The following is a 14699-nucleotide window of genomic DNA, read 5'->3' on the forward strand; positions in this document are numbered from 1 at the left end:
AGTGTAATAAGTAATATAGAAACTTCTGCTGTTAGGTTGAGCGCCGTTGCACAAATTTATGTGTTTGGAAGCTTTCTTGGTTAGTCGTAAGTGCCTTTATTTCAACTGTTTCATTGTATTTTTGTAGTATTTAAAATACTTGTCATTGCAAAAACCTTGCATTAAAATAAAATATCCTCTTACTTGCGAAAATCGACAACATGCATGACCAACTAAGCTACCCATAGATATCCTATAAAACAGGATATCTATTGTTTGTTAACACCTGTTTTTTAGATATCCTGTTTTATAGGATATCTATGAAGCTACCACGGAAATTAGTTTCTTTGTGCACAATAATGACCAAAGTTAGCATAAATAAAAATGTGATAAAGAAAGAAATTGACCTGATTGAAAAAAACTAGTTGCATTTTTGAGTTCAGCGCTAAAAATTGATTCAGAAACAGTTAAACATCTTTGACCTTTGCGAAAAAATTTTCAAACGCAGCCCAGTGTAATTTTTTATTGCTCACCCACTTTTTTAATCGCTGTGTGTTGTTACGTCCACAAAGACGTAAAACATAACCATTTGCCTATTAAACATTTATGCGAAGATTTGTGTGTTCTTTACTGCAAGTTTAAAAAATCATGTTTAAAATACTGTAGAATCACCTAACTAAATGCACGGTTTCAAAACACTTTCAATTCAAGTTTGCGGTCCAAGTGTTCCAAGCGAACCAGTATACTTTGGAGGTACCCGTGCAGTACATAACATTGTAACATAAGTGTACACTGTACAGTTAATATTTATCACGTTTCAAGTTTTGCCCTTTTTTCCAGTCGTCGGTGGTTAGGGCCATATTTCTTTATAACAAGGTTAGCATCATTCTTTTCACTTCCCAGCAGTTATTGGAGCGAAAAATAAGCGATTCGACAAAATTGTAAGAAAGAACGGTTTGCCATTGGCAGAAGATGTCTGCAGGCTTGACTCTGCCCATGCAACTGCAACATGTACCGTAATAACGATGTTTTCCCAATCTAATGCCAGTGGATGAACAGAGATTGCTTACATCATTTAATCACTATTTAAGTTAAATGTTAGTACTATTTTTTCGTATTGGTTTAGTTATATAATTACATCTGTGACAATTTTACTATTCTTGCAGAGCTTTACCGGAAGGCAGAAACTAGGTTATTAGGCGAAGCTGTACAAAGCATAAAAAGTGTCCAAAACTTGGTAAAGTTTACCAAAGTGACACCAGTTTGTGATACATACTGTTTTGGAATCAAATCAAGATCTATTATACTGTGCCTGCATTGTTTCGATTATTATGTGCGATCATCACGACCATGGACATGATTGTGGTGGAGAGGATAGCTCATCCGAATTCAGTTTGTATTTGAAGATCAACCTTGATGGGTATGATATAAATATATTTATATACATAGCTTAGTCAATTTATGCATTTTTGCAAAAGGGTATTTCCAAATTTCTTACAATTGTGATAGCAATTAACTAATTACTAATCTGAGGAAATTGATGTGTCACATTGTTTTGGAGCTTAATATAGACTACATGAAACATGATCAAAAACTGTGTTGCAGACCAGGGGTCTCCAAACTTTTTCACTGCTCAGGGCCATCAAGCCATGCTTTAAAAAGTTAACCACTGGCTGAGTTACTCGCTATGTGGCTTATTTGAAGAGAGCTGCTTTGCTTACAAAGCAATGAAGACCATTAATATTTGGCATTTGCGATAAAACTTGTTAATTGTAAATGAAAATATTTGACAGTAATTACTAAACCTCACCTAAAGTCATCACACAATGACGTTGTTTGTATTTGTAGTAAATTTTTGGTGATTACATTCATAAAATTGGTGCCAGGATGGCAATAGTGCAGCGTTATTATTGGGAGCATTGATGCTAAACATGGCCTATCATAATTTAGGTGACCTTACAAAATGAACCAGTTCATGCAAGTTAACAATTACCAGTAAAATAGTAGAAAATTAATTTGCACCTAAATAAGGTAGTTTTATGTTAGTCGTTTAACAAAGATAATTTGTTGAAACTCTTAAACTTCCAACGTTAGTTTCATATTTGTTTATTTTTTGTTCAAAGTTAAGCCTGAGCTTGGTGATAGCTGCAGCCTGCAGGCCAATAAATAACAGACTGTGGCTGGTTGAAGTATGCCATCGAACTGTATTTTGGACACCCATGTTATAGGCGACGCAAAATAATAAAGAAAAAATGTGGAACAAGTGTTATTTTGTCGACTTGACCTTTAACCAAAGTACAGGTTATGCCTGCTCCAGTTTAAGGGTTAAGTTCTAGTGAAAACTGAACAGTGCTAGGGAGAGAAATGCAGAAAAAGCCTAATAGTAAACTGTGAAAAAAAAACTTTTCTGAGGAACCAAGACACTTTTGGCCACTTTGCAGCCTTTTTTCTTTACCCTATGCTTTTGCAAGCTTGAGCTTGCTTTTTCAGGTGTGCTTGTATACTAAATTATAGTTAACCGCTACCCTATTGTCTTTGCTTATAAAATGCTATTGAAGTTAACACAGTTTTGCCAACATCAACTATAACAATTGAAAGATCACTTGCGCAACATAAAAGTGTCACTTCTCTGGGGTAATAATAGCGATAATTCTCCGCCTGTTTGATTATTGCATTTGCACTGTTAGTGCCAATCATACTGTAAGCTCGTTCTTGTCAATTAAAAGTATAAAAATGGTAAAAAACACTGCCATAAAATTGTTTGCTTTTTTTTCTAATAATTCTATTGTTGGCCACAACATATTATTGCTGTTTGTCACCAACTGTAAAAATTTTTCAGTGCTAAAATCTTGATGTCAGGTTTTTAAAGTTTACCAAATTTGATATAAAGTGACAATGTGCGTCTCAGCTAACTACCCTTTAGTTTTTGTCGATTCAGATCAAAGTCACAAGCAAACTAAATGCATAGTAACCAAACATAAAATACTGAGGTAGAAAGACATATAAAATCTATTGTTACGAATCCTTTTCTACTTGGTTAATTACTATCCAAGCAAATGATACTGTTTTGCACATTAGGTTGCTGTCTTAAATTCCTCTGGCAGATCTTTAGTTTGACAATCTAGTTTAAAAATATCTGGCTTCTCAGGTTTAAAGTTACATTAAACTTCACTCTCAAGTTTTTTATTAATATTACAGTAGAATTCGCCTATATCGACACTTTTTCGTTGGTCCCGGCAAAAATCCTATCTTTTACATACATTCGAGTTCGCCTAAAGTGACAGTTGTAGCTCTTTTTCACTCCCTTTATGACGTCATCGTATGACGGTTTAGGTTGCCTAGTCATATTTGACATAATTATTAAGCAGTGTCCACAAATTGTCATGTTAAATATCTGCCTTTGGTTTGGATATCGTCTTTGTCGGCTGATGAGTCTCGCTTTTGACTACTCCATTTTATATCAATATGTAAATGCAATTTAGCGCACATTTATTTAACGATTAGATTGCCTGCAAAGAAATGAACACCACTTTTATTTACAGCTTCCAGTCGCCCAATAATAGAATCGAGGTATTCTTGTTTGCCTTGAATGCATTCAGTTCACTGTATAAAAATTAACGTCGCACATGCACTGTACCTTACTGTAGTAACGCCATATTGCTCCGCATCAGTACCAACTGCGTGCGTTTTACGTGTAAATACAACTACCATTATTTTTTACGTTCTTGTTTGTGTTGTTCTTTGCGTAGTTTACGTGAAAACATAAAATTAAGCGGCAGTGCTGATTAGAGCACACATTTAACCCTTACCAGGCCCTTACATATAACTAAAACCGGAATTTAGGAACAATTTATTTTGATTCGTCTATATTGACACCTTTTCTTCATCCCCTTGAGGTGTCGATATAGGTGAATTCTATTGTATACATATGTATGTATATAAATTGCTTGTTTACATGTAGAAATCACTTCTGTAAGTGTGGTAGATATTATACGGTTGACTGGTTGGTAATTTGTCCTAAAGACTATAATAATGCAACATCATGTTAAATATTGTTATTAAGTAACATATGTAATATCTAATGATTTCTTATTAAACCCATTGATCTATTTTCAGGGTGCAATGCCTTAATGAACAGGAAGATGGTTCTGCTAGAAAAGTTTTCAAACCATGGAATGATCGTTTGGATCGAACTCAATTTACTGAGAGTGATGTAGATCCTGAGCTTCTGTTTAATATACCGTACTTGATTTTTGCTATTTGCATATTTATGTATTCTCATTGCCTATGTTAAATCTACAATCTGCTTTGTAGATTTACTGGAAGCGTCAAATTGAAGTCAGTTGCACTTCTTGGAGGAGAAAACGATTCACATCCGAAGTCTATGAAACTATTTAAAAATATACCTAATATGGATTTGGATCAGACATGCAAACAACCAGATCAAGTTTTTGAATTGCCACAGACTTACACAGATGTTCTCCAAATCCCTACCAAGTAAGCCGACCTCAGAATAGAATTCATGAATCATGGCTATGGCTGTTGTGTTAGGAAACCAAATGTTCAAAGTCAAAGGCAATTCTTTAATAAATTTTCTGTTTAATTTTAGGACCGCAAGATTTTCCAGTGTGCATCATTTGAGTATATTTTTCCCCGATAATTATGGTGCCGAAACCACAAAAGTTTATTACATTGGTTTAAAGGGAGATTATAAGCAGGTAACCCATCTTGCACCAATTACATGACCTAAGCCATAAATTTGCTTCATATTAATTACTATGTTACTGATTACTAATTACTTTCTTTACTCAACTCATAAAAAAAACTCAAAATGCTATGCCATTTCACCTGCTGCCATAAAAAGATTATATAAATGATATCTTAAAATTTTTATTTGTGTTTTTCATTTTCAGGCTCAAAGACAAGAAGTTTTAATAACAAACTACGAACTAGCAGCCAACCCAGCTGATCATAAACATAAACTTTACGATACATCTAGTCACATGATTAGTTAAAGATACAGGGAACACCAATGCGAAGAGTTTTTCCCAGTCTGGATTTTTGTTTTTGATTGTAAAAAACTTGTTTGGCCTTGACATAATAAAGTTGATGCACACAGAATACTTTAATGCTAAAGTTTACCATCTCAAAATAGTAGACTACTTACTGTACAAGAGCAGAACATCTGTGTATGAAAAAAGACTACTAGATTACCAGCAGACGAAATCAGAGCAAAAATTGTCATTTGTAAACAAGCTACTCCGTTAGCTTCAAAATATAAATATAGGAGATGCTGCATTCCAGCACCAAAATGTAAATTTATGCCTGAGTGACATATCTGGTTTTAAAACATTATTTCTGTGTTCTCACAATTAATGACATCGAAATACTGTAATTTCGCTGGAATAATGTGGTACGAAAAAGTTGATTAGGCATTTTACATCTGGTACACTAAAAGCTAGACAACGTTCAATGAACATAGTTTTGGAAAAGGAAAATCAGAAGCTTTAACTGCAATGACTTTTAAGTGGATTCTGCGGGTTTATCTCTAACACTTACAAACTTATTTCCTTTAATATAAAACCTGAATGGCTTGTTTTGCCATACACCGGACCTCTTACTTAAGCCTATTCTTTTGCAGCAAACAATTTGTTCCTCAGGTACTGCATCACCATTCTCCAACCATAGTTCATCAGAAGTCATCAAATTCAATTTGTCCATTGATTTTTCTATATGAAGTGCCTGTGTAACAGTTGTTTAAAACAGTCCCTCTACAGAAACACTACAGTCTGTACTACATTACTACAGCAAAGTCCCATTCAAATTACACTAAACTTGATTACTGTTGTCAATACCTGACAGAGTTTCGATGGCCCATTAGAAATATTTGTGCCCACAATTTCTTTTGCTGATTTACTATGTTTTGAACGACATTGTGTCATTATTTGAGTATTTGTTATTGGTTCGACAGCCCGTATTAAAACAGCATCACCAGGACCTAATTTATAGAAAATGGATATTATATAATGAAACTGAACCACAATTAACTACTGCTATGGATTGCAAGTAACAGTAAACAATATAACAACTACACAATACATATACCTCCACAAGAAATATTCGTGCAATGGTACATTCCATATGTCACATAAACATATAATGTTCCTGGCTTCATGAACATGGCTTCATTTCTTCGAGTTTGTCCATTGTAGGAATGGGATGCTTTGTCTTCTGAAGCAAAGTATGATTCAACTTCCACAATCTTGCATGTGATTCTCTTTTCGCCTATTCTTCTTACTAAAAATTTTCCAAGTAAAGCTTTTGCCACTTTTTCGCAGTCATTTTCAAAAAATTTCCCTAAAAGTTTTTTTGACATTTCACACTTAGCTGAGTTTCCTTCCTCTGCTTTGAAGTATTTACTTGCTCGTTGGGTTGTGGCAGCCCGCTTACTCATGGTGAAATATCACTGGGCATTTTCACAGTAATTGTTTTAAAATCACTTCACCCTAAACTCATGATTCAAACTGCACAAGATATCAATAAATTAGCAATCACAAATTGGTGAATGATGTGAAAATTCATAACTCTTTATTAACTGACATTTTGAAATCACCAATTAAAAGATAATAATATATGCACAGTTTGAAAGATTAATGAATTCAAGTCAATAAAAATATAACTTCTGCAAGTACTGTATGTTCATTGTATACTGTAGTAATGGGGGTAATGGAAAATGATACAAACTGAAAGCATGTATACTACAAAGACATTGGTTACTGTGCTCTTACAAAACAATGACAAATTATCACAAAAGTAAACAGATAATATTGGCGTGTATCAAGTTCATGTCAGCTTCTCTATACAACGTGATAGTTAGCTTTAACCAAGTTTGTCCATTGCTGTGACTTCACTGGCACTGCTATCATTTTTTATTATCGGTACTAACACCGAATTTAGCCTTCATGTTGTCCAGCTGTGCTTGCTTTTTCTCGGCATCTCTTTTCTTGAATTGCTACGAGCAACATAAAAAAAAGTTGTTAATTACAACTTGTCAAACACACTTTGAAAGCAAAAATATGCAATAAAACTTACTATATACCCAACAAATATTTGGACTGCAAGTATATCTCTTGCAAGTCCAGAAAAGTAAATGAATGTAAATGCTATTGGATCAGACAGCACTATGATAAATCCAAAATAGCGAACATATAGCACAACTACTGGATCTATCACAGACAGAATGAAAACTTAGCAACAATACAAGGTTTAAATAATAAAAAATAAAATTTTGGTGAAATATGCTATGGTGGGATCAGAATCTTTGTCCTCGCACTGGGAAAATAGTTTGTGTAACCCCACTGTGGTTCTTTACACAAGTTTAGATAGACACAAACGTTTTTTGTTATATATATCTAAGTTATAAAGTCAAAATTTGAAGTCGAATTGTTCACTAGCACCACTGGCCTGGAGCAAGAATCATTTAAGTCTTGCTCGAGGGCATTACTGTAAAATAGTAGTACGGCTGGATATGAACCCCATGTTGCATTACTGCAAGCGCATCGTTCTAATCAAGCTGACTGTATCTTTATACAACATAAAAAATGAGTGATCCAACGATATTAACAGTTATAAGATAATTAGTTTGGATTACTAGTCTTACCAAGTTAACAAATATCCCGAGATAGCGCAACCTCTCGTGTATAAAGTGAATCTAAATATTATAAGCGCACAGGAGACACAATAAATGCAAAGCTTACTTTAGTGATTAACTTACTCTGTTAGGGTTGTAGTACAAAACAACAAGATAGCGATTGCACACATTAAATCCAGATAAATGGTCACAGGCGTTTTTGGCATCAAATATATCTTCATATACCACGTAGGCTGTGCCTTTTGTATCGGTTGTTGTGCCGCTAAAAGGTTTAAAAATATTTATTAAAATACATCTTCACACACAATAAAGACATTTTTGGAAACAATGCATTCATGGGTGCATTAAAAATACAAGCTACAACCTGAACCAGCCCATACTGCAAAACAATAAACATAGCCACAAAATAAAAAAGCAACATACATTCGAATTTGTCGGAGTGCTCCATATTTTCCAAAAATATCATACATTTCTTCTGCAGTGATTTTATATGGAAGATTCCGAACATACAGAATTCGGTTTACTTCAGGAGGTAACCGAACCTGTAACATATCACCGGATACATAGTTAATAGGCTTATCAAAATTATGGAAATGATATATTTAACTGATGATGATTATAATCGGTATTGGGAGAGCGAACAATCATGCTTCTCTAAGAATCAGTATCAAAACATCTGTAATAAAATTTAAATGCATATGCTTGCAATTTCAGTCAGTCAGTCAGTTGTTCAATAATTAAATTGACTGGAAATTTGTTTATTTCAAGATGAAAAAGCACATTTAAATATTCTGTTAGTAACCCCTGTTTGAATTAGATGCTATGAAAAAATACAAAACGAACTGTTGCACACAACTTATCTATGAACAGTGACTAGTATATTAAATTTCAAGAATTGGAATCGCTATTTTTTGAGGCATCACTCACTTGAATCAGTATTAATCTGAAATTGACTCACTAATATTTATTAGACTAGTAGCTAAATGCATATTTATGTACAGCATCTGTGTTAGTCATTCAAAATTTGTTATTACATCATTGTTCTGGTTATTGCTTAACATCACAAATAAAAAATATTTTGTAACAAATGTTTATGTTTTCAACTATGTGGTGTAGAAGTATGTACAAGATTTTCCTTCAAAGTGGCACTTATGTTGGGGGTATATATTGTGAATTATGATATAACAATGATTTTAATATAGGATAGTCAAAATGTTACTTTTGGTTAATGCAAGCCAGTATTATCATCAGCCAAAGCCTTTGAATCATAACACCATACCGGTCTGATACAATATTTAGTTGTCCATTGCTAGCTACACCACAAATTCAAAATACAGTAGAATTCGCCTATATCGACACCTCAAGGGGATGAAGAAAAAGTGTTGATATAGTTGAATCAATATAAATTGTTCCTACATTCCGGTTTTAGTTCAATGTAAGGGCTTGGTAAGGGTTAAATGTGTACTCTAATCAGCACTGCCGCTTAATTTTATGTTTTTGCATACATTACGGCAAAGAACAACACAAACAAGATCGTAAAAACTAATGGTAGTTGTATATACACGTAATACGCACGCAGATGGTATTGATGCGGAGCAATATGGCGTTACTACAGTAAGGTGACATAGTGACATCATAATTGCCTCAAATACAACTAGGCAACCTAAACCGTCATATAATAACGTCAAAAAGTCATAAGTGGGATTAAGTCTCTGAGTGAAAAGAAGAGCTACAACTGTCACTATAAACAAACAAAATGCTCTGGGGGATCAAAAAAACTGTCGATATAGGCGAATTCTACTGTATCTTTTAATTAGTTTCTCACTCATCTTATGTGATCAAAGAATTGTTTTGTTGCACCTGGGTGTGAATATATTAACGCCTGGTGATTGTTATCGGATGAAAGAGGTAGATGGAAATAAACTAAGTTATACCTAAATATGGGCCAAACATAAAACAATTCCGATCAATAAGTAAGCAATATAGAGTGCAGTATATTGAATGTGTCTGCATTTATATAACGCAGAACCACAACATCTGGCAGTCTGACTTACTACTCTGTTTAGCAATTAATAACTATTTTCACTACAGCGCATTTTCGAAAGCTGATCGTATTCATTTGTTGCAAATTTAAGAGGTGTGTGTAACTGTAGCCTAATAATTGCATATTATTATTTGTTGTAAATTAAATGGTAGGAAATTTTATGGAATCTGATGCTGAAAAGTTTTGTTTTCATGTGGTGTGCTTTCACAGCATGGTGTTTAATGTGCCTTCACAAAGTGTTTGCGCATATAGATATTCAAAATACAACAACACCAGGCACCATGTACGATGATATGAACTTGGCAACAACCAAATGGATCAGAGAATTGGAAATACACCAATACTCAGTCAAGTATTTAGGTTCAATTCACCCCACCCTTAATGCTTAAATGTTTTCCATTAGCATAAGTTAGTAAATGCAAAAGTAATATATATGTACAAAAGGGTAGATTTTATATGATATCATATATATTATAGACTGTCAAAACATAGCATACAAAAATGAATGATTGCTATAACTACCGGTAAAGCGATCACGGACTAGCAACATAAATGCTACCTGCACACCTTTTTCACAATGGTAACTATTAATCCTATAGCAAACGAATAACTGACATATGGCTTCGCATACGATACAATAATAATACAAAAACTTACATTGGCACGACGAGCAGCTTGCATAGCCATCTTGGTATTACAGATAGCTTTACAACGTACAAAGAACTTTTACAATGTATTAAAAACTTCTGCAACAAAATGCTTAGGATAAATCGAAGAAATTTATATTCTGTATGAAAATTTGAAGGTATGTATATATATCTATATATTATGTATCTATGAAAATAGATTACAAAAAACAGCAAACCACACATACCACAACTAGCTCATTAGGCTGTACTTGCCTGTACATAATGTAGGTTATATATCACAATAGAAAAGATTTTACACGCAAGGCTTATATATATCAAATCAGTAGCCCCTAGAACTAAACACAATATGAATATAAATATATTTATACATAGATCGTTTGGAAAAGTCATTGAATAAGCAAACTTGCAAACCCGGGGCCCAAATAGAAAAGGAAAAGATCATAATAATTAAACACATGCAAATTTTGAATCAGAGCTGAACAGAACCACTGGGGCAAGTTTAGATTGTGCAGGGCTACATTTCTACCACGAAACCTGGCATCCGGCACTCACGAGTTTTCTGCGGTGCACGTGAGAGCAGTCTGCATGCAGCAGCCTACCAGTAAGAAGTCGTTACAAATATATTACTGAATTTAGTTTAATTCTAGAAAGTTTGTAAATCCTGCGCAGAATGTTCGCTTATGAACCAATTTTCTGGTGTACAATTGCTGTATTGCCATATACTCTATAAGTATTACGTTGGCGTGGCACAAATTTTGACATTACATTTGTTTGGCATATTTATCCAGCACACAGAAAGCAAACTTTCCAATAACGGTATAAACACCTTTGCTGGAGTATGGCTATTGTTTCTTCACAATTATACTTTGTTAAAATCTTGTGTGGATGTTCAAGCGAATACGATTTGTATGGCTTGGAGTTGAATCATAGTTGAAACTTGCTTTCAACTCAATCATTTGCGTTTAACCATGGGAAAAAATAGGATGAACACGCTCTATCTAATGTCCATTAAACACAGTAAATTATATTGATAAACTATTTTGATGTAATACTGATGTTGGCAAGAATTATTTTGGCGGTTGGCCTTTGGTGGACAAAGTTCGTGAATTCAACTATGGCTGTGCATCAAACATCATCATACCATTGCCTTCGAGATTTTGATGCTCTGATTGAAATGACAAATAACTGGCCAATCTAAATTCTTGCCTTTGAGTTCACAAATCACAACTTACATTTTCGCATTTTAAATAAGTGCTACCCATAATAGTTATAATAGATATGTAAGATTTTGTTTGTCTCACATAATTCATTTATTGTTACGATGTCTATGTTTGTGTTGTTTAACAGATGGCGTCACTTTGTTTTTTTGCTAGTAACTTGCTAAATAACAATACTCTACTGAAAAGTTTGCTTTCAGTGTGCCAGATAAATATAAAGCCAAAATTTGTAATACTGATATTAGGGACAGGTTGAATCAAGTGTGCATAATCAACCAAGTATTAGACCATTTGCATTGCAAGCATTATTCCAGTACTCTGTGTTATCATTGCAACTTAGAATCACTGTAATTGGCCTCTACTAGCGTAATTCGTTAGCATAGTTTGGTGTGAAATCTATTTGGACACTCCTTCACACTTATTCGAGCTAGTTTTACTGTTTACTGTTTGGTTAATTTTAATTAAATAAACATCAAATATATTCATTAGGCTTAAAGCCCTGCCGACCTTTTGCCATAAAAAAGACATTTTCTAAAAATAAACATACGTATAGTACATTATATATGTCTCAAACAGAAACCATAACCTTTATTCTTAAGTATTGTATGCTGATTTTAAGCAAAGGCGCCTTCAAAACGTATCGTTAATTTTTCCCATTGACTGTAGGGAGCGAAAAGTAAGTTGCTATTCTTGTTAGAGCATGCTCAAACATGATACGATAGATATTTTTTCTAGCCATACCGGTAATACATATATTTGACATATTGGCCATATTTGACATATTGTATATTTTTAGTATTATCTTGATGAAAAAGAAGGATAAATTCCTAGGTAGAAACTTGAAATGTTAACAGAAAAGGGTTTTAAAATGTTACATACAAAATTTCATTTAAAAATAATTAGCCTAAAACTAAAACTTTGATTAGCAATTTTTGGTAAATCTACGCTTACTGGATATTTTTGCATACAGTACTGGCTAATCTACCCTACATGTGACTTTTTCACAACAAAACTATGTCACACTTGCACGTTTTTATAATCGACACATTATGTTTTACTGAAAATTAGGACAAAAATGTTGTTTTGTATACTTAGAGCATATAGGCTATAGCTGACCGTTTATTATCTATAGTTAGCTAAAACAGAAATATCTGGATAGTAAATATTATTGATATCCGAACTAACCCTAATTGTACACCTAAGCGCATACTTCCGTTGCGTCTGAGCATTTTTGCGCACAGTAGCCTTCTGGGTTCTGGTCATGGACTGGCCTAATCGCCAAACAAAATAATCGCGCTGTACTAACCTGACTTTTTACTTGTGACTGGCGCCTACTAATTGTGGCGCTAGCAAAATAGTCTCTAGAGTCTAGACTCTAGAATAAGACAGTTCTGTCACTCCTGAAGCGTTACAAAAAAGCAAGCGCCAAAATACTTGTACTGTAGTAGGTTGGCCAAGAGTTTAATATTGTATTGTATTGTATTATTGTTTTGTTTATATTTCGTCATTAACTGTGCGGAGCGAAAATTACGTTGCTAACCGTTGTAGTTATAGCACAACAAAATACATGTTAACAAAAAGTTAACGACCAGGAAAAAATGGCAAAGCCCTAGAGCAGTGGTTCTTAACCAGGGGGGCGTGAAGCATCTCTCAGGGGGGGCGCGAGCTCTACAACAATTTCAATTTTTGAAGCTGAATCTGAAGTGAAGCTGCATTTTCTGCTCTCGTTGCTATCAAGACCAAGTACAGAAACAGGCTGAGTGTTGAAGGAGACTTACGTTGTTCACTCTCTGGAGTTAAACCTCGCATTAAAAATCTAGTCGCTAAGAAGCAGTGTCAAGTATCTCACTGATATGTACAATAAACAGACAAAACTGCAATTTTGTTAGTATGATACTTATTTAAAATCTAGGGGGGCGCGAGGCAAATGACCATTATTGAAGGGGGGCTTGATAGAAAAAAGGTTAAGAACCACTGCCCTAGAGCTTAAAACATGCAAGATAGTATGAAGTTTTATTTTGCTCAGTCGTATTTGACGTAATTATGATGTCATTATGACTTATTACGATGTGGCGTTCGTGATAATAATTGCAATAATTTATACAAATTGGCATTTTGCATGAGTTTTTGTATTTTCTCCAGTTTAGATAATGTAATGTTTGCAAAGCTGCGTATTTCGTGCTAAGCTCTTATTCAAACAAGGAATTCTAAACCGACATATTTGACGCAGATATAAGTATTTCAAGTACCTTGTATTTACGGCGTAAAGTTTGAAGTGTACTTGATGAAATGTTTGGATGACGAAGAATAATAGATATTACACATACATACGTAGCAATGATAAATATAACATGGCGTTAGCTGATTGGTTGAGGTGTATGATATAAAAGGTTAAGCTTGGTTCAAATGGTTCTGCTCTGGCTGGCTGGCTAGTCTCTGAGGGCTTGTCTCTTCAGGACTGGCTAGCACCTCTCTGTTTCAATTTGGATCTGTTGTACTATTTTGGTTTACTCATTATTCAATGGAAGTAAATGTTTATTTCTAATGTGGAACGGTGATGAAATTATTTCTGATTTGACTACGACTATTTGGACAATATAACAATTTAGACCTTATGAAGTTGTGCTGACTTAAAGAGACAAGCAGAAAATAGAAAACGCAACGGAGTCAAAGACAATTGTCTATAGGAGTCTAAAGGAAAGACTAATAGCCTTGGCTTTAGGCCAACCTAAAAGCAATCCACACCATCATCCCCATAACGACTTAAGCAGTATCCACAAATCGTCACGTTGGATAGCTGTCTTTGATTTAGCTATCGTCTTTGTCGGCTGATGAGTCTCTCTCTTCTGACCGTGAAATTTGATTGCTCCGTTTATAGCAATATGTAAATGCAATTTAACGCACACTTACTTATCGATTAGATTGCCTGCAAAGAAATGAACAACACAGCAGCAAACAGAACACCACTTTTATTTGCAGCTTCCAGTCGCCTGATAATATGTAATGAAATCGTTGTTTATCGTACCTTAACCTGTAAGGTTGATCACTTCACTACAATGTTTGTTAATAGAATTGTTTATTGCGCTTGATGATATATGAGTCTCCAAGGTCGTTGTATGCTTTTCTCAATCTTGGACTTAATTGTTCACCTTAACGAA

General features: G+C 34.3%; 3 protein-coding genes across 5 annotated transcripts; 1 reads left to right on the forward strand and 2 right to left on the reverse strand.

The window, feature by feature from the left end:
• Positions 1-1127: 1127 nt before the first annotated feature.
• On the forward strand, positions 1128-5100 carry LOC143453546 (PITH domain-containing protein 1-like). Of its 2 annotated transcripts, none has more exons than XM_076954927.1 (5): positions 1128-1399; positions 4096-4192; positions 4294-4476; positions 4589-4697; positions 4893-5100. In XM_076954927.1, exons 1-5 carry the CDS (start codon positions 1396-1398, stop codon positions 4992-4994), a joined length of 495 nt encoding a protein of 164 aa, XP_076811042.1. In that variant the 5' UTR covers positions 1128-1395; the 3' UTR covers positions 4995-5100. The 2 variants fall into 2 exon arrangements, with proteins under 2 accessions (XP_076811042.1, XP_076811041.1); XM_076954926.1 differs by having other exon boundaries at positions 1129-1399; positions 4096-4221.
• Positions 4856-6454, reverse strand: LOC143453545 (DNA-3-methyladenine glycosylase-like). 2 transcript variants are annotated; one of them, XM_076954924.1, is made up of 3 exons: positions 6085-6454; positions 5835-5977; positions 4856-5721 (listed from the first exon to the last, which is right to left on the reverse strand). In XM_076954924.1, exons 1-3 carry the CDS (start codon positions 6431-6433, stop codon positions 5503-5505), a joined length of 711 nt encoding a protein of 236 aa, XP_076811039.1. In that variant the 5' UTR covers positions 6434-6454; the 3' UTR covers positions 4856-5502. The 2 variants fall into 2 exon arrangements, with proteins under 2 accessions (XP_076811039.1, XP_076811040.1); XM_076954925.1 differs by having other exon boundaries at positions 5545-5708.
• A 91-nt stretch (positions 6455-6545) lies between these two features.
• Positions 6546-10482, reverse strand: LOC143453547 (splicing factor 3B subunit 6-like). The gene is made up of 4 exons (XM_076954928.1): positions 10332-10482; positions 8054-8172; positions 7754-7892; positions 6546-6991 (listed from the first exon to the last, which is right to left on the reverse strand). The coding sequence occupies exons 1-4, from the start codon at positions 10359-10361 to the stop codon at positions 6902-6904; spliced, it is 378 nt and encodes a 125-aa protein (XP_076811043.1). The 5' UTR covers positions 10362-10482; the 3' UTR covers positions 6546-6901.
• Positions 10483-14699: the final 4217 nt, after the last annotated feature.

Source organism: Clavelina lepadiformis, chromosome 4 (assembly GCF_947623445.1).
Source record: "Clavelina lepadiformis chromosome 4, kaClaLepa1.1, whole genome shotgun sequence".
Lineage (NCBI taxonomy): Eukaryota > Metazoa > Chordata > Ascidiacea > Aplousobranchia > Clavelinidae > Clavelina > Clavelina lepadiformis.

Bases quoted from the DNA above. Each gene is read 5' to 3' on its own strand.
- LOC143453545 (XM_076954924.1), bottom strand. From the start codon at position 6,433: ATGAGTAAGCGGGCTGCCACAACCCAACGAGCAAGTAAATACTTCAAA. The intron at 5,978-6,084 runs GTATATGTATTG...TCTATAAATTAG, and splicing joins CACGAATATTTCTTGTGGAG to GTCCTGGTGATGCTGTTTTA. The intron at 5,722-5,834 runs GTATTGACAACA...ACTGTTACACAG, and splicing joins GGCCATCGAAACTCTGTCAG to GCACTTCATATAGAAAAATC.
- LOC143453547 (XM_076954928.1), bottom strand. From the start codon at position 10,361: ATGGCTATGCAAGCTGCTCGTCGTGCCAAT. The intron at 8,173-10,331 runs GTAAGTTTTTGT...GATATGTTACAG, and splicing joins AAGCTGCTCGTCGTGCCAAT to GTTCGGTTACCTCCTGAAGT. The intron at 6,992-7,753 runs GTAAGTTAATCA...TGTTGCTCGTAG, and splicing joins TGTACTACAACCCTAACAGA to CAATTCAAGAAAAGAGATGC.
- LOC143453546 (XM_076954926.1), top strand. From the start codon at position 1,311: ATGTGCGATCATCACGACCATGGACATGATTGTGGTGGAGAGGATAGC. The intron at 4,222-4,293 runs GTACTTGATTTT...TCTGCTTTGTAG, and splicing joins GAGCTTCTGTTTAATATACC to ATTTACTGGAAGCGTCAAAT. The intron at 4,477-4,588 runs GTAAGCCGACCT...GTTTAATTTTAG, and splicing joins GTTCTCCAAATCCCTACCAA to GACCGCAAGATTTTCCAGTG.